Source organism: Camelus dromedarius, chromosome 18, assembly GCF_036321535.1.
Source record: "Camelus dromedarius isolate mCamDro1 chromosome 18, mCamDro1.pat, whole genome shotgun sequence".
Classification (NCBI taxonomy): domain Eukaryota; kingdom Metazoa; phylum Chordata; class Mammalia; order Artiodactyla; family Camelidae; genus Camelus; species Camelus dromedarius.
This window is the reverse complement of record NC_087453.1, coordinates 18,876,161-18,899,375: the sequence shown is the minus strand read 5'-3', so window position 1 is coordinate 18,899,375 and position 23,215 is coordinate 18,876,161. Positions and strand designations below refer to the sequence as shown.

General features: G+C 41.4%; 1 protein-coding gene across 1 annotated transcript in view; it reads left to right on the top strand.

Moving 5' to 3' along the window:
• Positions 1-23,215, top strand: part of CNBD2 (cyclic nucleotide binding domain containing 2) — a 44,514-nt gene that overhangs the window by 12,887 nt on the left and 8,412 nt on the right. Inside the window, exons 5-10 of the mRNA XM_031433900.2 lie at positions 1,809-1,965; positions 2,476-2,624; positions 4,466-4,604; positions 12,235-12,349; positions 17,831-18,008; positions 19,931-20,051. Coding sequence (XP_031289760.1) covers positions 1,809-1,965; positions 2,476-2,624; positions 4,466-4,604; positions 12,235-12,349; positions 17,831-18,008; positions 19,931-20,051 — 859 coding nt within the window. The remainder of the gene's footprint in view (positions 1-1,808; positions 1,966-2,475; positions 2,625-4,465; positions 4,605-12,234; positions 12,350-17,830; positions 18,009-19,930; positions 20,052-23,215) is intronic.

Here is a 23,215-nt window from a genome sequence, read left to right as displayed (position 1 = left end):
ATTGTTAAAGCCTTCTGCTAGCTGCTGATTATTTCTGGGACTGGGAATTAGCAGATTTGATAGGATTCTTCCACTCACAAGTGACAGAAAACTCAGCCTAAGGAAATGCATTGGTGGCCCATGTATCTGAAAAGTCCTGGAATAGTTCTCCAGCTTTAGGTTCAGCTGGATTCAGGGGCTCAGTGTCACCAGGACTCTGCATCTGTGTCTATTTCTTTCCATCTCTTGGCACTTCATTTGCATAAGGAAGCTTATGCAAATATAAGAAGAGTGTCTGGCTGAGACTCCTTTCATGGTGGTGAGATGACTGCGACAACCACAGCTCCAGACTTCCATTTTTCACCATTCAGTCCATTGGGAAAGAGAAACTGCCTTTTTCCAGTCAAGTCAGAGCCTTGGATTAGTTCTTTCTGAACCAGATTGACCTCACTTGAATCACCACTGAGCAAGTGATGTTCTGGTTATTCAAGAAAAGGTGTTTCCCCCAAAGTAAAATCAGGGTGCAGTTGATGGAAAAAGATGACCAGATGCTTGGCAGGGACAGCAACAGATATCTGCTGTAGAAGATTTGGGTTCTAGTGCTATCTCAAGTGTGAGTCACTTGTGGCCTTCAGCAAGCCTTGGGTTCCCTGGGACCCTCTTTCCTCACCCCTCAAAATGTAGGTTGAATTAGATGGTCTCTGAGAGTCTACCCTGGAATGAAGGCTGACTTGTGTTTTCTTGTCCCCAAAGTCTAACTTCCTGGCTGAGTATGCCTGCCTTATCCCATCTGGTCATTGTCATCTGGGCCATCTCCTTTTTCTCACCTTGATGAAGCCTCTGGTTTGTACACTGCCCTCTCTAATGGAGCTTACTGTTACTTCTTGGGATGCACTAGGCTTCCAGCCACTTCTCTGCCTTTGGACATGGCGGACCCTCTGCCTGGGATGCTCTTCCATATCTCTGTCCACCTGGATGACCCCAGCCACCATCCTAGAGCCCTCTCTGGCCTTCCTAAGTTGGGCTAAATGCCCTTTCTCCATGCTTCTGAATGAGCCTATGCTTTACTTCTCTTAAAGCATTTCTAAACCTTATTTACTTCCTGTACTTAACCATTATTTTGAGAACAAAATTTGTATCCTTTATCACTGTGTCTGATAGACACAGTTGGTATTTGTTTTTATTGAATGAATGAAGGAAATGAACAAATATTAAAAGAAGTGAGATTTGAACTTGCATTTGAAATATAGAAACTATCCTCCTCTGAGCTTAAGAATCAACTCTCAATTTGCTATGAACCTGGGCACTTCTGCCTTAAAGGTTCCCAGTTGGGTAGTGAGCTGTTGGGGATCAAATAAAACCATTTATCCATCTCTTTCTAGGTATATTCATCTGCATTTTACAGATAAGAGAACTAGCCCAGAGAGGGGATATGAGTTACCCAGTGTCACACAGCTAGGGGCAGAACTAGGATTTGGATCCTGGTGACTCTAAAGCCAGTGCTCTTAATATTAACTACTCATTCAGTCATCAGCATTTGTTCATTCACTTATTCAATGACCTTTTATTGAGCATTTACTTACATGCCTACGCAAACTGACAAAGGCTCTGCTCTCCAGAAGCTTCAGTCTAACGGAGACAGGAAACTGTATAAATCTTAGTGAAGAGGTCAAGCTTGATGGGGCTGTAGCCACGCTGTTCTGAGGTTCCTTCTAGTCCTGGTCTGTACTTTAATACTCCAGAGCAAAGAGCACAGCCATCCGTATCTCCTCCCAGCAGGGCCCAGGCTCTGTCTGCTACCAGGTCAGCTGGCCGTGGTCTTTTCCCAGGTTTGGTCGCAGGCGTGTGATCGTCAAGAAGGGCCAGAGGGGCAGCAGCTTTTATTTTATCTACTTGGGCACAGTCGCAGTGACTGAGGATGAGGATGGCAGCAGCGCCTTCCTGGACCCCAACCCGAAGTTGCTGCAAAAGGGCAGCTATTTTGGGGTAAGCAGTGAGGAAGGGTCCGCCTTCCTGGGGTCGGGGTAGGGGTATGACAGGACTCCTGCTGGAACCTCTAGGCCAGGCCCAGTCCTGCCTTTTTCTCTCTGCAAGTCACTGCCCTGTTGTAGGGCCCAGCGCCCTTACCTGTCAAATGCTGATTGCGTTTGACCTGGTGATGTCCATGTCTGGCTGCTTCATCGGTGATGTTTAAGGAGTACATTCCCTCTCTAACCCCTTAGAGATACAGCGACTCCCCAGCGAGGCCTCTCCAGTGTCCTCTCTCCGGCCTGGTCAAGCCTGTTGCCTCTTTGTCCACATGCAGCTTGTTAGGAGGGAGGAGAGTGGGCCCACGGAAGCGGGGAATGAGCAGGGACATAGGATGGGCCAGGGAACCTGCAGTCCCAGGAGGAGTGATTTCCGGGGTGAGATGGAAGCAGGGAAGAGGTGTTCAAAGCTGCAGGCAGAAAGCTCGAGTTGGCCTCTCACTTGCCTTTGCCCCTGTCCACCCAACAGGAAATGGGCCTTCTAACTTCAGTAAGGAGGGCCACCATGGTCTGTATGGAAGAAACAGAGTTTTTGGTTGTTGACAGAGAAGATTTCCTTGCTAATAAACTGGACCAAGAAGTTAAAAAGGATGCTCAGCATCGGTTTGAGTTTTTTAGGTAACTACATCAGCCAGCATCGCCCCTCTGTGTGTTTTTTTGGTGCTGGTGGGAAACGCTCAGTGCTGTTCTCTCTGCCTGGAATGCTCTTCTGTACCCACCTCCCACCCAACTTCTCTGTCTAGCAAAATCCTACTGTACCTTCAGATCTCAGCTCAAATACCCCTTCTGTGTGGGATAGTAACTATAGAATAGCTAACATGCACTGAGTACTTGCTGGGCCATGCAGGGTGCTAAACCCTTGTACCACCCATTTATTTAATCTTACATTCAATCCCATGATGTTGTTTTTCTTATTCCCTCAGTTTATAGTGAGGGGACCAAGGTTCAGGATGGTGATGTGCCCAGAATGATTCAGAAGTTCCTGGCCCTCATCTCACTAACCAAGTCTACCTACCCTCACCACTCAAGAGAGAGGTGTCCCCTCAATGCTTCTGCCACCCTCTGTGTTTCCTTAAAGCCCCGTCCAAACTGTCATTCTTGATAACATAATTCTTCCTTTACAGGTTATCTGCGCCATCAGACAGTAAGCAATATGGTGGCCAGCACAGATCTGCCTGTTTCACCATCATAATCCCCATGTTGTCACAGTGTCAGGCACAGGCAGGTGCTCATGTAATTATCTTTAGTTACTCGCCTTTAGGAAGAGAGTGAAAATCAAGTGGAGTATCTGCACTGGCACTGAAAATACAAGGTTGTAGGGCTGCATGGCCTTAGAGAAGCCCGATGATCCGAGGAATCAGGTCCCCATGGGCTGGAGCTGGGGGAGAGTGATCAGTGTGAAGGGACTGCAGCCCAAAAAGGGGGGACTGAGTCCTGAAGGGAGGGACAGTTCATCTTTTTATACAGTGGGAAAAAATAGGACTGTGTTCTAATCTCAGCTGTTAGGTTTATCAGCCATGGGACCCTAGATAGGTCACCTCATTGCACTGGGCTTTGGTCTCCTGCCCTGTAAAATGGAGATAGTGCTCCCTCTCTCCTGAGGTCATTGTAAGGATTGAATGAGATGATCATGGGAAGTGTGTGGCCCAGTCTTGGCCCAGTAGGTTTTCCTTCTGTGGGGGCCTTGCTCTCCTCCTGTGTCTTAAAACTCTTCTCTTTGGACCTGGCACCAGCCCTGTTCCCCTTTGATGCCCTGGACAGAACTCAGTGCCTTCTGACCCAACCCAGGTTGAAGTCTGAGTCACCTGAGTTCTGAGCTCATACTCTATTGGAGCTAAGAGGGCCTAAGATGATATTAGCAGCCCCATGGGGCCACATATGAGGGAAGCCTAGCCCACGATTGGTGGTGTATTATGTTCGAGGTCAGGGAGGGGGTGGTTACTGAGGCTAGGCCTTCCACCACAAGACACAAACATGCAAAAAGGGGAAAGGCCAGGCTTCCCTGATTCCCAGACCCAGGCCTGCATCTTTGAAGCCAATAGGCTGGAGGAGACAGGGGTTGGAATGAGCTGTCCAAACCAAAGGTGGCCAGGATTGCTGGCCTGAGGGCCAGAGTAGCCAGAGAGATGAAGTGAGGAACTTCCTTGTAATGGGAATAGCTTAGTGATAGCAAGGCTGGCAGGGGAGTCAGCCGGGAAGGCTCCCGAGTGAGGAGCAGAGGTGAGAGAAGTGCAGCCCCAGGTGTATTTGAGGTGAGCAGAGGGGAGCAGCTGGAGGGGAGAAGAGGGCAGGGGAGCAAAGGTGACAAGTGACAGGAGGCCAGCGATCAGAGGGTGTGTCAGATCTTCCACCTCAGGCCTTTGCAAGAGCAAGCACACATTCCCTTTTTGGAAATGGCTAAGTGCTGGGCACCTCCTGGGGATGGAGGGCAATGAAGTCTAACAGGCTTTTCCTCTCAGGAAGATGGATCTGTTTCACTCCTGGTCTGACGAGAAGCTCTGGAAGCTTGTCATGCTGGGAAAGGTAGAGAAATTCTCGTACGGGCAGGTGATCTCAAAGGACTTTTTCGAGTCGTCCTCCATCATGTTTGTCTGTCAGGTAGGAGGTCTGGGGTGGGGGCAGTGAAGCTGGGAAGAGCATCCTAATCTAACGTCCTGTGGCCAGATGACCAGACTGAGCCCTGGTCTGCACATGTCCTTTTCTGAGCGTCTTTGTCCTACTTATAAAAGGCCACCTCTCTCACAAGGTTGCTGTGAACTTTAAGATAAAGAGCTGTTATATTAGAAAGAAGGCCGTGGTGGGTGCCCCATCCTTGAGCTCATATACATGTTTATTTATAAACAGATACATATTTTTCAATTATTCATTTGGCTTTTGAATTTTAATAATGCCAGATCACTTTTCAAAATTATAATCTTTAAATTGTAAAAGTGATATGACCAGATTACAGACTTTCCAAGAAGAGGGGAAAATCACCCATAAACTTATCACCTCAGAATAGATTTTCAAAAGTAGAATTGCTTGGAATCATCGTCTTTGTGACTCTTGGCACAGATTGCTTTCCAGAAGAAGCGATCCACTGTATCTAGCTCCCAGAAACATACAGCTTTGCTGGTGCCACCAACCTCTACGAGGCCTGCCACTCATTCTTTCAACAGTTCTAAAATTTAATAGGTGGCAATGAATACCTCATTGAGGATTTTTTTTTCCTGATTACTAGTGAGATTAATCCTGTTTGTTTACTATCTAAATTTTGTGTTTTGAGAATTGCTTTATGTCCTTTGCCAACTTCTCTGTTGGTTGATAATGAAAAGAAAATTTAGCATTTATTGAGTGCTTACTGTGTACCCAAAGGAGACTGGTATTGTGATTATTCCTTTTTTACAGAGGTGGAAAGGAAGGTTAAGTGGACTGTCCAAGGGGCAGAGGCATAGTTCAACCCAGGTCTGTCTGACTCCAGAGCTCTTCTTCCCAGGAGGTGGGACTGGGGATTTGAATTGACCTTTCTGTCCATTGTTGACTCTGCTCAGACCCTGAGTACTTCCTCTTCCTCTTCTTCCTCTTCCTTCTCCTCTTCCTCCTCTTCTTCTTCCTCTTCTTCCTCCTCTTCTTCTCCTTCCTCCTCTTCCTCTTCTTCTTCTCCTCCTCCTCCCCCTCCTCCTTCTTCTCCTTCTCCTCTTCCTCCCCCCCTCCATCTTTCTTCCTCCTCCTCCTCATCAAAGAGCTACCATTTTTTTGAGGCCCTTTGCTCTTGTGCTAGGAGTTCCACTAGCATCACTAATCTTTTAAAATTTATTTTGGAATAGGTAGTACTTCATCTGGTTCAAAATTCAAAAGGTTCACAAGAGTGATGAGGCTCCCTCTCACCCCTTTCCCCCAGAGTTTCCTCCCCGGAGACAACCACCATCACCAGTTTCTTGTGTTACTGTCCTTTACATATTCTTTGTTTATGTAGGCAAATGCATGTGAATATGTTTTTTCCCTTTTTTTCATAAATAGTGTCACCTTATACAGACTGTTCTGCACTTTGCTGTTTCATTTAAGAATATCTGTGTAGATTATTCCCTATCAGTACATAAAGAACTCATTCAACTTTTCTTTCTTTTTTTTTTTTTTTGACTATTTGTGTAGTATTTTACTGTATGATTGTACTTAATTTATCTAACCAGCTCCATAATTGATGGATATTTAGGTTGTCTCACTCTTTTGCTATTTCAAACACTATTTCGATGAATAACTGTACGTAGTACCATTCCACCATAAATCTTCACCCTAGCTCTACCAGGAAGATATTCCAAGTTTACAGATGAGGACGTTGAAGCTAAGATACCTTAAGAGAAAGGGCACCCATCTCGTAAGTGGCAGAGCCAGAATTCTATCCCCAAACTTAGCATCTCCCATGTACCTGTTGCTTACATGTTAAGCCACCAGAGACATTTGCCGAGTATTTGCCAAGGTCATGACACATTGGTTCAGGCTCTGGAGGGATACAGAGATAGAAAAGACTGGTTCTCTTTCCTTGTATATCTTCTCCACTAGATTCCAAGCATAGATAAACAACGTTGCCAATGCTAACTAACAAGTGACTAGTGCAAACTCTGCAAATTACAAGAATTCAGGCAGGGAACTTTCTAAAGGCTGAAGGCTTTAAGGAAATCTTCCTGGAGGAGGTAACGTGGGAAATGAACCTTGAAGTATTGGCCCCTTAGACAAAAGGAGCGAGCAGGATTGGTTTTGTGCTGAAACTGGCTCTTCCTGTCCTGAGAGAGCTGATTGTTAAGTTTTCAAAGATTTTTCAAGTCAATAAACACAATAATTATTAAAAATTAAATTATATACACCTGCAATTAAATACATTATCTTGAAAGCAAGGGTAATAAAAACTGAAAAACTTATCATTTCCTAATGGTGTTACTGTATTTTATTGTTATCTATGCTTTTGAGGTTACTTTTGTTTGTTGTATCTGTGCGGTAGAAATTGGTACCATTGTGCACATCTCTTCTCAGTGCCATGTTCAGTAACTTCTCATTGGCAGCTTAAATCAGCTATAGTGGGAGTATGTATACAATGGAAATCAGCAGACACTGTAAGTCAGGTCTTGATTTATGGCTTTGCTGTTTGTCTTAAGAAGGCTATAGAGAAAATGTTTATAATGCAGATTAAATTTGAAAGTGGGCTGGGTCTGTAACCATTACATTGTAAAGAGAAGCAAATTAAGCAAACGTTTTTACAGTATTTAAAAATGATGCATCATAGATTCATCATAGAAGTTGCATCATTGATGAACAGGTGTAGTTCCGACATACATAGTGTTGAAGTCAAAATGGATTTCAATTAAATGAATATAATTTATATGAGATAAGAAATGGTTTCCCAGTAGATTACAAATCAGATTTAATAATATTAAATTTAATGGGAAAAGAGTGGATTGAGATGCAACTTCATTTGTCAAATCATGGTTGAATTGTGACTATAAATTGGTCACAGATACAAGAGCTCAGCCAAAGTCAGCAAAAGCATTCTGTGAGAATCGATTGGCTATATGGAATTTCCAATAAGAGTATGGTATATTTTATCATCATTTATAAATTACGTGTAACACATCCTTCATAACAGTAAACTATTTAGACATGCATACATTTTACCCAAGAGTCAGTTTCAGCATCACCAGGGGTATGTTTGTGTTGTTATTTTGGGTTCAGTCCTAGAGAACAGTCAAGTCCAGCTAATATAAGCAGAAAGGGATTTACTGCAGGATGTTAAATGGCTTACAGACTTACTGGTGATGAAGAGGCTTGAAGACACAGACTCTAGACTGAAAATGACTCCCAGATGACTCCAAATCAGAGTCCAGAACTAGACTGTCACAGTTGATGCTGCTCCTGCCAACTTCAGTAAGCCAATTCTCCAGCCACTGTCTCTGCTGACAAAGTGAATGTCCTTCAGTTCCAAAACCAAGCCTTGCCCAAGTGCATCGGATTGCTGGAACCCAAATTACATCCAGAGCCTTAGCTGCAAAGGAGCTTGGGAAATGTAGTGTTTGGCTTCCAGTGTCTACACATTAACACTTGAAGGGGATTGAACATATAGGATCTGACCCTGAGGAGGGTGGAGATGAGGAGGGGAGTACTTTGCTGACGGAGGGGAATACTTTGATAGAGTTAGAGAATCCTGATGTCCATGTGAGGAGGGGCGGGAGAGAGCCCAGAAGAGGAACTGGTAGTGGAGAGTCCTGAAGGCCAACCTGAATAATTTGCAGTTCCTTCTTCTTTCTGACATCTGCTTCCTCTTTCCTAGAATTTTGGGGTGATCACATCCAAAACCAAGAATGCCATGTGTCTGCAAATTTAACTCTAAGCTCTTTTGATAGTATATAACCAGAAAAGATTGGGAAGGTGAATGGTGAGGGGTATACATTCAAGATTTCCTTTAATCAACATACCAATTACATCCTGACTAGTGGAAAGTGCTTAATCTGGTTTAACCTTCATTTCTTCATCTGTAAAATGGAACTGTGTACTTACCTCATAAAGTCTGTGAGGATGAGATTTAGTTTAGCACATACTTCCTCAATTCAGTCATCCTCTAATCCAGTGGTTCTCAGAGGTGGTCGCTGGACCAGCAGCATCAGCATCACCTGGGAGCTTATTAAAAATGCATGTTCTTGGGGGGAGGGTATAGTTCAGTGGTAAAATGCGTGAGGTCCTGTGTTCGATCCCCAGTACCTCCATTAAAAATAAATAACCCTAACCCTCCTCCCCCCCAAAACTGCGAAATTCTCAAATCTAAGAACTGTTACACCCAAAACTCTGGGAGGAGGGGGCTTAGTAATCTGTGTTCTGACAGTTCTGACTTCTGCTTCCAGGTGATTCTGATGTGCACTGACGTTGGAGAACCCTGATCTAAGGGAAGAGGTTTCAAATCTTGGTAAGAACACCTAGGGTGCTTCTTAAAAAGGCAGATTTCTTCCTTGCCCCAGAGATTCTGCTTCATTAACTCTGGAAATCTGCATTTGAATAAGCATCATAGGTGAATTCTAATGTTTGAACTTCATTCTGAGAAAAATAATACAGATGTCACAAAGTGTCGCTTTGTGTGCAGGTAGAGGGCCTCCTCACTAGCAGCTGAATTTGGTTTGTCCCTTCTAGTGTTTTGTTAAAAGCATATTTAATCATTAATGTGAAGATTCTATATAAAAATTCTAATTTCTGGCAATACCAGGCCATATTCTGGTGTGGCCCCCTCTGGCTGGCATTAGCACCTGCCACTTCTAAAGGGACTGCTGTTTTTTCTCATTTTTATTCCTCACCAGGCCAGCTGCTAAAACATTCATCTTAAAAGCAGTTGTCCCCACTCCTGTAGTTTACTCATATTGCCACTAGAGGGAGAAATCAGCAGCAGGTGGCTGGGTGTCCTTGGGACCCAGGAAAATTGGAGAACATGATTTCTCGCTGGCATTGCAGACATAATTAATGCCCATAATCAACTCGTTTTGAACAGGTTATCATTTGAGGACACATGGTGAAATTGCTTTCTCCACAGATACAGATGTGATTAAAGACCCATGAGGGGCAGAGAAAACTGTTCACATGTATTTCTCTAGAACCTTTAGTTCCTGGTGGATAAATGTTTGTTGAATGAATATTGACTAAAGCTCCTAGCATGATGCCTAGAATATAATAAGGGCTTATTAAATGATCTCTTCTCCTTCCCCTTCAAGTGTAATCTATCTTGAACCTTAGCCCTTTATAACATGTCTCTTAGATTTCCTACTGAAAAAGGGTAAGATTTTATAAGGATATGAAATAATAAGAAAAATGACATGTCTTTCTTGCCTCTCAGACTAGGAAATATTAAAAGGATTGTGAAAACCCGATTGTCAGTGTAATAACAAAGATGTATTTCAACATGTTCTATTATGCACTGTTGGAGAGACTGTAAACTGGTCTAACATTTCTGGAGGGCCATTTGGCAATATGTATCAAAACTTAAAACATGTATAATACCTTTAGAAATTAATCACAAGGAGATAATCAAGCATAGGTATTACATTAGGATAAACTGGATTATGCTGCAATTATTTTAAAAATCTCAGTGGATTAACAAAGATTTATTCCTTCCTCCCACTGCCTGGTCATAGCAGGTCAGCAGGAGGACTTACTCCTTATGATCACTCAGGGACTTAGGTCACATGAAGGCATGGGCCACTCTTGACCCATGATTCCATGATCAAATAGACAGAAGAAGGTAATACTGAGAGTCAAGTACTGGCTTTTAAGGTTTCCACCCAGAATATTACAATTCACTTTGCTGAGGAAATTGGCCAAAGTAAGAAGGCCATGCCTAATTGAAAGGGTGGACAAGTAGAAGCCTGCCGTGTGCCTGGGAGGAAAACTCTAGTACTTGTGAACTGCCTTAATGACCATTGTGGGCATTAAGATGTAGGTACAAGGTTATCAGTTAAGTTGCTGTCCACTGCAGCTCACAGTATTAAGTAATAGTCTCAAATTAAGCAATCCAGGGCCAGAACAGCTGTCCTAGGATGTTATCAAGAACCCGAACCCCTTCTAGCTTCTCCTTTCATCATCCACAGTTATGGCCTTCATCTTAATGATCACAATATGGCTGTTCCAACTCTAGTCTTCACATCTTAGTTTCAAGCAGAGGGTAGGGGGAAGGACAGCCATAGCTTTCCTGGGAGCTTTATCCATCAGTCTTCCACTTAGATCTCACTGGCCAGAATTGGGTCACTGCCACCCCCATTGTAGGAAAGTTTGGGAAGGTGGTGAGTGTTTTTAACTGAGGATTTTGCTGTCATGAACAAAACCAGAGTTATATGTAATACTGGCAAATTAGAAACAACCAAATATTAATCTTTAGAAGTGTTTTCTTGAGGTGTAACATGTATGCAACGAAGACCTCAAATCTAAACGTTACAGCTTGATGAATTTTTACATATGTGTACCCCTGTATAAGCATCACCCAAATCAAGATAGAGAACATTTTCAGCACCTCAGAAGGCTCCCTTATATCCTTTTCCAGGCAGAATCCCCCGCCAAAGTAACCACTCTTCTGACTTCTGTCATCACAGATTACCTTTGCCTATTCTTTAACTTCATGTAAATGGAATCATACAGTATGTGCTCTTTGTGTCTGACTTCTTTGCTCAACTGAATATTTTTTAAAATTTTATATAAATTATGGCATGCATAGAATAATATAGTCATTAAAACAATTACATAATAGATAAACAAGATTATACTGTATAGCACAGAGAAATATATACAAGATCTTATGGTAGCTCACAGCAAAAAAAAATGTGACAATGAATATATGTATGTTCATGTATAATTGAAAAATTGTGCTCTACACTGGAATTTGACACAACATTGTAAAATGACTATAACTCAATAAAAAAAAGTTAAAAAAAAAAGAAGTAAAACTGTTAAAAAAAAACCATAGAACCATACTGCTTGGCATAAAAAGATGTCCTTGATATATTATTGAGCTTTTCTAAAAGTTACAAGAGTCTGTTTTACATAAAAGGACTCATTTGTGAAAAATTGTGTATATACATCGTATATGCTTATAGAGAAATGTTTGAAATAATGTTCACCAAAACGTTACTACTTGTTATTTCTGGGTGTTAGGATTAACATAGTTTTAACTTTCTGTATGTTCTTCTTGGCTTGAATATTCTTTAAACTTTTAATTTTGGAATGATTTTAAATTTATAGAGAATTTGCAAGAACAGTACAAAGAACTTCTATATAACCTTAACCTGGATTCAACAATTGGCAGCATTGTGCCACATTTGCTTTAATACATGTTTTCAATTTTTTCCTGCCTGAATCATTTGAGAGTTGTGTCATTCATCATACCCATTTACCCCTGTATACTTAAGGGATTATTTTCTAAGATCAGAAATTAACCACAGAATAATTATTGAAATCCAAGAATTTAACATTGATATTATAATATGTAATCTACAATCCATAATCACTTTCACCATTTGTCCCAATAACATCCTCAATGATGTGTTGTTTTTTTTTTTTTAGTTCTCATGCCTCTTTAGCTATTTGAATTTTTTATGATGAGTAAATAACATTTTCATTTTAAAAAAGCCACTTGCATTAAGCAAGTAAAACAAAAGAGAGCTTATCTTCTAAAACTGGCATGCTTGGAGCTGGGGTTAATCCTTCTGCTCGTGTCCCTTGATGCATCCAGGGCAGCTGTGAAGTCCTGCGGCTGATAAACCTTGAGACTTCGCCTTTCTACCACAAGTGGATCTGGCAGCACCTGCAGCTGGTGGACGACAGGCCTTCCAACACCCACCTCAAGGGTAAGCAGACGTCTACACCTGGCAGGGGGCAGCTGGCAGCACGGCAGGGGGCACCTGGTCCCATCAGTCCCCAGTGTCCAGCTCACAGAATCTTAGACACCTTGAGCTAGAAAGGCCTGGAAAGTTGTCTGGTTCCATCCCTTCCTGTACCAGCTGTGGAAACCAGGTCCACGCGGCCCTGCCAGGTGAGGCACCTGCCCACCTCTGCAGCTCTTTCCAGCCGTTCCCCTTTGCTTCAGGTTCTTCTAGGGAGGGGGGTGGAAGAAAGCTTGGAGCTAGATAGAGCGGGTTTGAATCCCACTAATTATCAGGGAGGCTGGTGAGTAGGCAGGCCTCTGGGCCTGGTTTCGTAGGATCTGTAGCTGTGTGTCGTGGTTAAGAGCGTAGGCCCAGGGGCCAAACTATGTTTGAAACCAGGGTCCTTTCTTCGTACCTGTGTGGTACTGTGCAAATGACTCTGTGTCCCTGCACACCGATGCCCTCAGAGACTACAAAATGTGACTCATGGTCCTTACCTCACTGGCTTGTCACAAAATTAAGCAAATGAGTATATAAAGCTCTTAGAACACTACCTAGCTGCCTTAGTGTATAGTAGCTGTTCACTGTCGTTACCACGCAGGTTACTAGGAAGGCTGACTGAGGTCGTATGTGCACAGGGCCTGGTGGGTGCTCAGTAAATTTCACTTCTCTTCCCATGTCAGTTCTTTTGTTTTCTCTTTTTTACTGCCAATCTACCAGAGGAAAAAGCTGCATCCCACACAATTTTCCCCCAATTTACTTTTATTGTGGCAAAATATACATAACATAAAGTTTACTATCTTAACCATTTTTAAGCACACATTTCAGTGATATTAAATACATTCTTTTTTTCCCCTGCCTTCTTTTGGATTATTTTGTATGATTCCATTTTATTTTTTTGTTGGCTTATTAGCTATAATTCTTTATCATATTATTTTAGTGGTTGTTTTATGGTTTGTTGTATATACCTTTAACTCTCCACAGTCTCCCTTCACGTGATATTATGTCACTTCACATATAGAATCAGAACCTTACGATATACTTCCATTTCTCCCCTCAGATTTTGTGCTATTGTTATATATTCGACCCTGTGTTAAACACCTTAGAATGCATCGTTATCACTTTTGCTTTTAAATATATTTATGAATTTGTTTGTTTTTGAAGTATGATTGATTTACAACACTATGTTGTTTCCTAGTACACATCACAGTGATTCACTATTTCTATACATTATACAGTGATCACCACTACTCTGCCCTAGCTGGTTTAATTTTTTTCAGTAGTTATAAGCAATTTGATTACATTGGGCTTTGGTAGATTTTTCATCATGTTTCTGTTGGGGTTCATTGAGTTTCTTGGATCTTTGGATTTATATTTTTCATCAGATTTGGAATTTTTTGACCACTTTTTCAAGACTTTTTCTATCTTTCCTTCTTTCTCCTCCACTTTGGGGACGCAATCACTGTAAATTGGACTGCTTGAGATTGTTTCACTGATGCTCTATTAATTTTTTTTTAATCTTTCTTCTCTCTGTCTTTTTGGATAATTTTTATTGCTGTGTCTTTAGGTTCACTAGTCTTCTGCATTTTTTAATCTGCTATTAATCCCATCTAGTGTATTTTTCATTTCAGACCCTGCAGTTTTCATATCTAGAAGTTTGATTTGGGTCTTTTTTGTAATTTCCATGTCTCTGCTTAATATATACAAAATTTCCTCTTTGGAATACAATTATAATAACTATTTTAATGTCCTTATACACTAATTATGTCATCTGTGTCATTTTTGGGTCAGTGCAACTCATTGTTTTTTTCTCTTTATATGGTTCATATTTTCCTACTTCTTTACATGGTTGGTAATTTTTCACAGAATGCTAGAAACTGAGTCTTGGGTGTTGCATATTTTTAAATTCCTGTTAATATTTCTGAGATTTATTCTAAGATGCAGTTAAGTTACTTGGAAATGTTTTAATCTTTTGAAGACTAGCTTATAGGCTTTGTTAGGTGAGATCAGAGCAGTGTTTAACCTAGAGCTAGTTTTGCCCCACTCATGAGACAAAATCATTTTGAGTATTCCACAGTGCCCCATGGCTTGTGAGGCTTTCCATTCTAGCTGTTGGGAATAGGAACTATTTCTGGTCCTGTGTGAGCTCTGATGATTTATCCCTCTAATCATTTTGGGTGGTTCTTCCCCTGGCCATGGGTAGTATTTTAGTCTCTATTACTGTGTAACAAATTATCCCAGACTTTAGTGACTTAAACAGTACATATTATCTCTCAGTTTCTGTTGGGGGTCAGAAATTTGAGCCTGGCTTAGCCAGGTGCCTCTGGCTCAAGTTCTTTCATGAGGTTGCAGCTGTCTGCCAGGAATGTGGTTTCATCTGAAGACTCAGCTGAGAGGAAGCCACTTCCAAGCTCACTTGCATGGCTATTTGCAAACCTTAGTCCCTCACCTTGTGGGTGTCTCTTCAGGGCTGTTTTATGACATGGCAGCTTGCTTCCCCAGCAGTGAGAGAGAGCAACACAGAGTATACCCCGGGCAGAAGCCACCGTCTTTTTAACCTAATCTCAAAAGTGACATCCATCACTTCTGCTATATTCTATTTGTTAGAATCAAGTCCAACCCACATTTAATGGGAGGATAGTTCACAAATGTGTGGCCATCAGGTGGTGGGGATCACCGAGGGCCATCTTAGGGCTGCCTACCACTGGTGGTTCCCTAACATCATACCTATGCTGCTCAGTACTCAGCTGAGATGAAAGCAGTCCATCAGATCTTCAGAGTTCTCTCTGTGTGCAGCTCTGTGAACCCTAGCTTCCTTGTCCTCCCTGGACACTCAGTTCTGTCATTAATTCAGAGAGATTGCTGGGCTCCTCCTGGGTTCCCATTTCTTGCACTACTGCCCAGAAAGTGTCTAGGCAGTGGGCTGGGGCAGTGACAGGGCTCACCCCATTTGTTTTCTGTCCTGCAGGGATAAGTGTTCTTCGTGGCCTGATGCCCAATGTCTTGAAAACCATTTTTTCACATATTTATACTAGTATTTTATTACTTTCAGGTGGAAGAGTAAATCTAGGCCCTGTTATTCCATTTGGCAAGAAGCAGAAGTCTAGATCTATGTTTCTTTCTTTTTTTTATTGAAGTGTAATTGATTTACAATGTTGTGTTAGTTTCTGGTGTATAGCATATACATATACATGTATATACATATATATGTTCTTTTTCATATTCTTTTTCACTATATAGGTTATTATAAGATATTGAATATAGTTCTCTCTGCTATACAGTAAGACCTTGTTGTTTATTCATTTTATATATAGTAGTTTGTATCTGCTAATCCTAAACTCTTAATTTATCCCTCCCCCACCTTTTTCCCTTTGGTGACCATAAGTTTGTTTTCTGTCTGTGAGTATGTTTCTGTTTTTATATTAACAGGCTCAAATTTTAATAATTTTTTTATATTCCATACATAAGTGATACAATACGATACTTGTCTTTTTCTTTCTGACTTCACTTAGTGTGATAATCTCTAGGTCCATCCTTGTTGCTGCAAATGGCATTATTTCATTCTTTTTTATGGCCGAATAGTATTCCATTGTATGTATATATGTAGACATACACACAATCTTCTTTGTCCAGTTCCATCTGTTGATGGACATTTAGGTTGCTTACATGTCTTGGCTATAATTGTAAGTAGTGTTGCTATGAATATTGGGGTGAATGTATTTTTTCAAATTAGAGTTTTCTCCAGAAATATGCCCAGGAGTAGGATTGCTGGATAATATGGTAACTCTACTTTTTGTTTTTTAAGGAATCGCCATACTGTTTTCCATATTGGCTGCACAAAATTACATTTCCACCAACAGTGTAAGAGGGTTCCCTTTTCTTCACACCCTCTCCAGCATTTATCATTTGTAGACTTTTTAATGATGGCCATTCTGACTGGTGTGAGGTGATACCTCATTGTAGTTTTGATTTGCATTTCTCTGATAATTAGCAATATTGAGCATCTTGTCATGTGTCTATTGGCCATCTATATGTCTTCTTTGGAGAAATGTCTATTTAGGTCTTCTGCCCATTTTTTGATTGAGTTATATGAGCTATTTGCATATTCTGGAAAGTAAGCCCTGCCAGTCACATCATTTGCAAATATTTTCTCACAGTCCATAGGTTGTTTTTTCATTTTGTTTATGATCTATGTTTCTTAATAGATGAGGGTTTTTTTTTTTTTTTTGTACGGATGTACCGTAATTAAACCAATAACCTTTTATGGATATTGTGGGTTATTTCCAGTTTTTCACTGTTACCTCACTATGGTGAATTTCCTGATGTGCTTATCTTTGCATACTTCTGCAAGAAAACATATCAGATAAATTCTTACAATTACTAGATCAAGTAATTGGTCCAGTCTGTACTGACTATGCACTTTTAAAATGTTAACAAATATTGCTAAAATGCCTTCCAAGTAGGTTGTACTCATGGTTTTTTGTATGTGCTCTGTTCATTGAGGCCTACTCCTTGTGTAGTTTGAATTTATTTCTGTTAACATTAATTTTAATAGTTGATTCTAACACTGGAGATCTATTATAGAAATCATTGGTATTGAGGTTTAATTTTCATACAATAAAATGCACACATTTAAAATGTGTAGTTCAATGAATTTTAACAAATTTAAATCTGTTGTAACTACCACAGTCAAGTTATAGAACATTTCTATCACCCCCAAAAGTTCTCTTCTACCCCTTCCCAGTCAATCTCTATCCTTCACCCCTGGCCCTAGGCAATCACTGCTCTGCCTTCTGTCACTCTAGGTTACATTTGTCTTTCCTATGGTTTCATGTGAATGGAACCTCATATGTGTCCTCATATGATTCCTCTGGCTCCTTTCACTCTGCATAGTATTTCTGAGTAGTATTCTCTTGGAGTTCTTTTTGGCAGCTCTCAAAGGGGGCCTATTATGTGCTAGATATTGTGCTAGGCATAGCACATTTTATCTATAATTCTTACAGTAGTCCTAGGAGGGTGTCACAAGACTATGGGACTTGTCCAAGGTTCCATGGCTGGTCTTCCATTTATCTTTCATTGCTGCACCTGCCCCCAATCCCAGTTTGGAAACCCACATAAATGTGATCTGTTAGTGGAAAAACATGAGCTTTGAATTGGATAGGCCTGATTCAAATCCAGGCTTCAGCCCTTTCCTGGGTGACTTAAACTCTGCTTCTCATTTTGTTTCTTAAATGAGGCTAATGACATTTGTCTGCATGTAATGGATATAAAAGCTCTAGCTCAGGGCCTGGCACAGAAGGACAATACTTGGATGCCACACTGTTTTTCTTTTCTATTTTTCTTAATTTCCACATGCATCAAGTTAGCCAGGCAGGAAACTATGATATACCTCCGAGCACCACGACTGCAATCCTCATATATGCAAAGACCCATTAATGTGTTTTCTTATGCTTTCTCTAACAGATCTGTCTCCTGTGGAGAGATTTAAGGAATTCCAGATCAGATCATACCCTGTACAGGACTTTAGTTTTCTGAAACTTCTGCATCTCCAGAAAGCCCAGGGGCAACAGGGATCCAGCTTCAGTAGGAAAATTAAAACTTCAGGAAATACTCTCCCAAAGACCTTGGGCTCAAAGATCAAGTAAGTTTTACTCTTGACAGATAGAAGATGTCCAGATTCTCGCTGAAAAGAAATATAAAACGACATTCAGGGCAGAATGTCAGGCATGCCGTGAAGGGAGGAGAGGTAGCAATCGGCTTGACCCCAAAGGTTGGGGTATGTGCAGAAGGCAGCCTAGAGAGGTCCTAGGTTTGATACCCAGGGGCTGCCTTCTCTGCCTCCAGCTTGGGGCCACATTAGATGGTCAGCTACTTCCTTTCTCAGGGAACCCATTTGAGGAAGAAGGAGCAGGACACATCTTTTGGTGATGACATTCTGCCTGTATCACTGGGCCTTTTTGACTCTGAGCTTCTTCAGAAACTTCTGCTCATCTAAGGGAAGCAGTAGGTAAGAGCTTTGGAGTCAATTCAAGCCAGGTTCAAATCCAGGCTTGGCCACTGTTTAGCTGTGTGTCCCTGGGCAAGGGACTTGACCTCTCTAAGCCTTAGTTTCCTGATCTGTAGGTAACAGTATCTAAGTCTCGAGTTTGTTGTAAACCAGCAATTAAATGAGATAATGATAATTATAGCTAACACTGTTGGAATACTCTGTGCCTGGTACTGGGTGATCTGATGAAATCCTCACAACAACCCTATGGGGTAAGCGCTGCTATTATCACTCCTATTTTCCTGGTGAGAAAACCAAGGTACAGAGACAGATTAAGTTACTTGTTCCAGGTCACACAGGTAGGAAGTGGCAGAGCCAGGATTCAAACCTGAGCAGCTTGTTAGTACTCAGTCTTGTTATCTGGTACTATCGTCATGACAGGAACAAAGTGGGTTCACAGTGAAGGCTGCACTCTGCCTTTCCTGGAGAGGAAGGGACACTTAGCAGGCACTGGCCTAGAGTCAGCTCAGTGCTGGGCCCAGAGCAGCATAACCTGCACTGCCCCCACCATTAAATATGAAATAAAAAAAATCACAGCAATGCTAATAATGACATCAGTCTCCATGGTGCCCCAAGGACCGCTTCACTGGAATCCTTTGCTTAGTACTATTTCCAGCCTGCTTGTCGCCATGATGAGCACCCCATGATTGCTTTGCTGTTTTTCCCTCTGATGGATATTCTTTCCAAGGGATCCAGTGCTTGAAATTCCAGTCCCTGTTCTTCTGAAAGTAGAGATGGAACAGACTTAGTTTCTCTGCTGTTAATCAGTAAGGAAAAAGGGGACAGTTTGGTCCCACTGTAGAAAAAATAAAGGACATATGCTTGGCATGTCCTTGGGGATGAGAATGAAAGCCTGCCTTGTGTATCTGTTAGGTGAATTCAGCTATGATTCAGCTGATAAATAATCTTTTCCCTGCCTCTAATCCAGATAGCATACCATGTCTTCCTTCCACCTAGCCTGAGACCAAAGAAAGCACAATAGGCTTGCCTGTGTAAAATGCACTCCAGCATGAACAGAGCACAGAGTCTACTGACCTCCCAGGGAAACCTGTTTTTGTAAACAAATGAATAAACAAACAAAGCCATCAGTTCTCTACCTTCCTGTCAAGAAGAGCCCCAGCCTCTGCTGTGGCCCCAGGGGCACAGAGCTTACTCTTTCTCAAAGTAGTCTGTTCCACTTTCAGACAACTCTGACTTAGAAATCCCTTCCTCGTGTTGAGCAGTAAGTCAGCCAGCCTGAACTTACCCGTCAGGCCTGGCTCAGGTACATAAGATCCTCAGCTCCTTCTGTATGACAGCCTTCTATTGTTTAAAGGGGTTCTGTGTCCTCTCGCAAGGCTTCTCCCAGTTAAACCTCTCCAATTCCTGACAGTCTCCCAGGGCTTGATTTTGAGTTTTCTCATTACCTGGGAGAAAAGAGGGCTGATATCAGTATGCAGTAAAGTGGGGGCTGATTATCCAGGGCCTCATGAACTGGCTGTGGTACAAACGAGTTCTAACAAGTTGTCAAATTTCAGATCCAGGTGTCCTCATTTCATCGACTGTTCCATGATCAATACCAAGTATGGCGATCTCCCCAAGGAGGCTGCAGTAGGGGCCTACATGAAGATCCATACTGTGGAGCAAGGAGAAATCTTGGTAGGTGTGCAGAGAGCCTTGTTCACGATAGAGTGTGTACCACCATGGGCTGGGGTGCTAGGTAATGAAAGTAAAGATTTAAAAACATCTTACTCTAGAGTTGGTGATATTGAGGAATATTGTTGATTTTTAAAGATATGATAATGATATTGTGGTTATGTTTTTTGAGAGTCCTTTTTCTCGGGAGATACATAGCAAAATATTTACAGATAAAATGATTATGACATCTGGGACTTGCTTTAAAATAGTCCAAGAACAAGGCAAAGATGTCCCCTCTGACCACTCCTATTTAACATTGTTTTGGGAGCCCTAGCTAGTGCATTAAGACAAGAAAAGGAAATAAAATACATAAGATTAGGAAGGAAAAAAGGTAGCTCTTTTTGTTTGCCGGTGACATGATGTCTCTATAGAAATTCCAAGGAATCAAAAACAACAATAACAAAGAACAAATAAAACCTCCTGAAGCTAATAGAGGATTATAGCAAGGTCACAGGGTATAAAGCAATGAACCTTTGAAAGTTGAAATAAAACACACAGTGCCATTTACAATGACACCAAAAAATGAAATACTTAGTATAAATCTAACAAAATATGTTCAGGAGCTATATGCAGAAAACTTATGTACCTATAATGAAAGAATTAAAAGAAGATTTAAATGGAGAAATATCCTATGTTTATGGATTGGAAGACTCAAAAAAATTGTTAACATGTTAGTTTGTTCCAACTTGATGTATAGATTCTGTGCAATCCCAATCAAAATTCTAGCAAGTTATTTTGTGGATATTGACAAACTGATGCTAAAATTTATATGTAAAGTTCAATATAAACAAACTGGTAAATCCATACAATGAAATATTATTTGTCAGTAAAAAATTGGCTAGCAAGCCATGAAAAGACATGGCAAAATTAGATGAACATTTCTAAGAGAATAAAGCCAATATTAAGTATTATATGATTCCAATTATATAATATTCTGGAAAAGGCAAAAATGTGGAGATAATAAAATGGTCGCCAGAGGTTTGGAGTTCAGGGGAGGGATAAGTAAGCAAAGCACAGTGGATTTTTAGGGCAATAAAATTACTCTGTATGAGACAGTAATGGTGGATACAGAGCGCTAAGTATTTGTCAGAACCCATAGAACTTTACAGCATAGAGTGAACCTTAATGTATGCAATTTGTAACAACAACAAAAAAATCAGGAGATGGGGAGAGGAATACTAGGAAGGAATGCAGACTGACAAGAGAATCTAGCAATGAAACAACCTCAGTGAAGAGGATGGGAGAAAAAGTTGCTGACCTAAGTAACTTCTGAGATGAGTGGAACCTCTAAGACTAAAAGCAAGAGGAGCTACACATGAGCATCGTACTCTGTGACAAATTTTTTTCCATGAGTGTGTGGATTAACAATTCTGACACTGCTATACATGTACACTGAAATGGATCAATTAAGTAATGAGTGGCAGAAGGTAGGAGCCAGGTTTTTCACTACTGGAGTGGAGATGTACAGATATGCGAGGGGAGGAGGCTAGAATGACGGTGATAGATTAGAGTTGCAGACATCAGGATGTACTCATGTTTAGCTTAATATAGATACAGATGGTCACATATAGAAACACTTATAGACATATGTATAAACATATATCTTTTGCTCTGTTAGCTGACAGGGCCTAAAAGAAATGGCACACCAGTAGCAGAGAGCACACCTAGAGCCCAGATCTTAGTTCCTAATACCATTCTTCGGTCAAAGAAACAAGGGTTCCCTGGGGAATGGTTAATTCTAGGACCACAGCAAGAAGTATACTAGATGACCCTGATGCATTTTGTAGTAGCACGAAGTAAGGACGTGTTGGGGAAAAAACCTTACATTTATGGGGACAGGCAAATCCAAGGAACACAGGGACCAACTTGAAAGAGTTCCCAATTGCCAAAGCTGAAACAGTTTGAACAGTCTGAGCAAATGAAGTAGTACTGGATTATAACCCAAAGTGTAACATAAACATCCATGAGTATACACTGATATAATGCATAAATAATGAATAAATGGGAGTAGACACAAATCTCCCATGCAGAAGAATTCTAGATAATTTATGTAGGTACTCTGCCCTAAAGGAGATGGTGTATAACTCTAACCTTAGGTGTGGGCTGCACATAGTGACTTCCTTCCGAAGAGTACAGTATAGAAAGGAAGAAAAAAGAGTAATCTTCAATGGAAAACCCACTGAATGAGAAGTGCTTCCTCAGTCAGGTGATCAAGGCCAAGATCGACAGTAGAAATCGTGTTGCTGTATGTCCCCTTAATAGAAGACGACAAAAGTGGGATGTCATGTGAGGAAATGGCATTCTGCCTCTCTGGTCCTCTTCCCAATAACCCATAACCCCAGTTTAATCATGAGAAAAAAGTCAGACGTTCTAATAGTGGGTCATCCTATGAAACACCTGAGCAGTACTCCTCAAAACTGTCAAGATCATTATAAACAAGGTAATTCTGGGAAACTGCCAAAGCCAGGAAGAGCGCAAGGAGACATGATCATTAAATGTAATATTGTGTCCTGGATAGGATAGTGGAAGAGAAAAAGGACATTAGGTAAAGGCAGGAAATCTAAACAACCCATTGGCTTCAGTTATTGATAATGTGTCCCTATTGGTTCATTAATTGTAACAAAGGTATCACACTAATGCAAGATGTTAACAGGAAATTGAGTGCCTGTACTATCTTCTCAATTTTTCTCTGAGTCTAAAACTGTTCTAGAAAAAACAGAGTCTATTAAAAAAATAATTATCCAATAGTGGAGTGGGATGTATGGGTGAAGCAGGTTTGGCCATGAGTTGACCACTGTGCTGGAGCTGGGTGGCAGGGTGGGCAGCATGGGGAGGGGATGTGCCTCAGTCTTCCTGGGGAGGTGCCGTCTTCTGACGTCCTGTGTATGGTCATCATTGTCACCATGAATCTCCAGGGTCCTCTTCGCACCCCCCACACCATGTTATGATGGGCCCTTAGCGCACCTGCTCTGCTGGGCTGTGCATCTTCGGAGGCAGGGAGGTCAGCCCAGTACTGTCCGGGAGCCCCAGGCCCTACCCCAGCCCTCTGTCCATGCTGACTGAATATTTCCCAGCCTTCCTTTTGCTCTTCCTTTTGCTCAGTAAAACTCTGCCTCCTACAACTT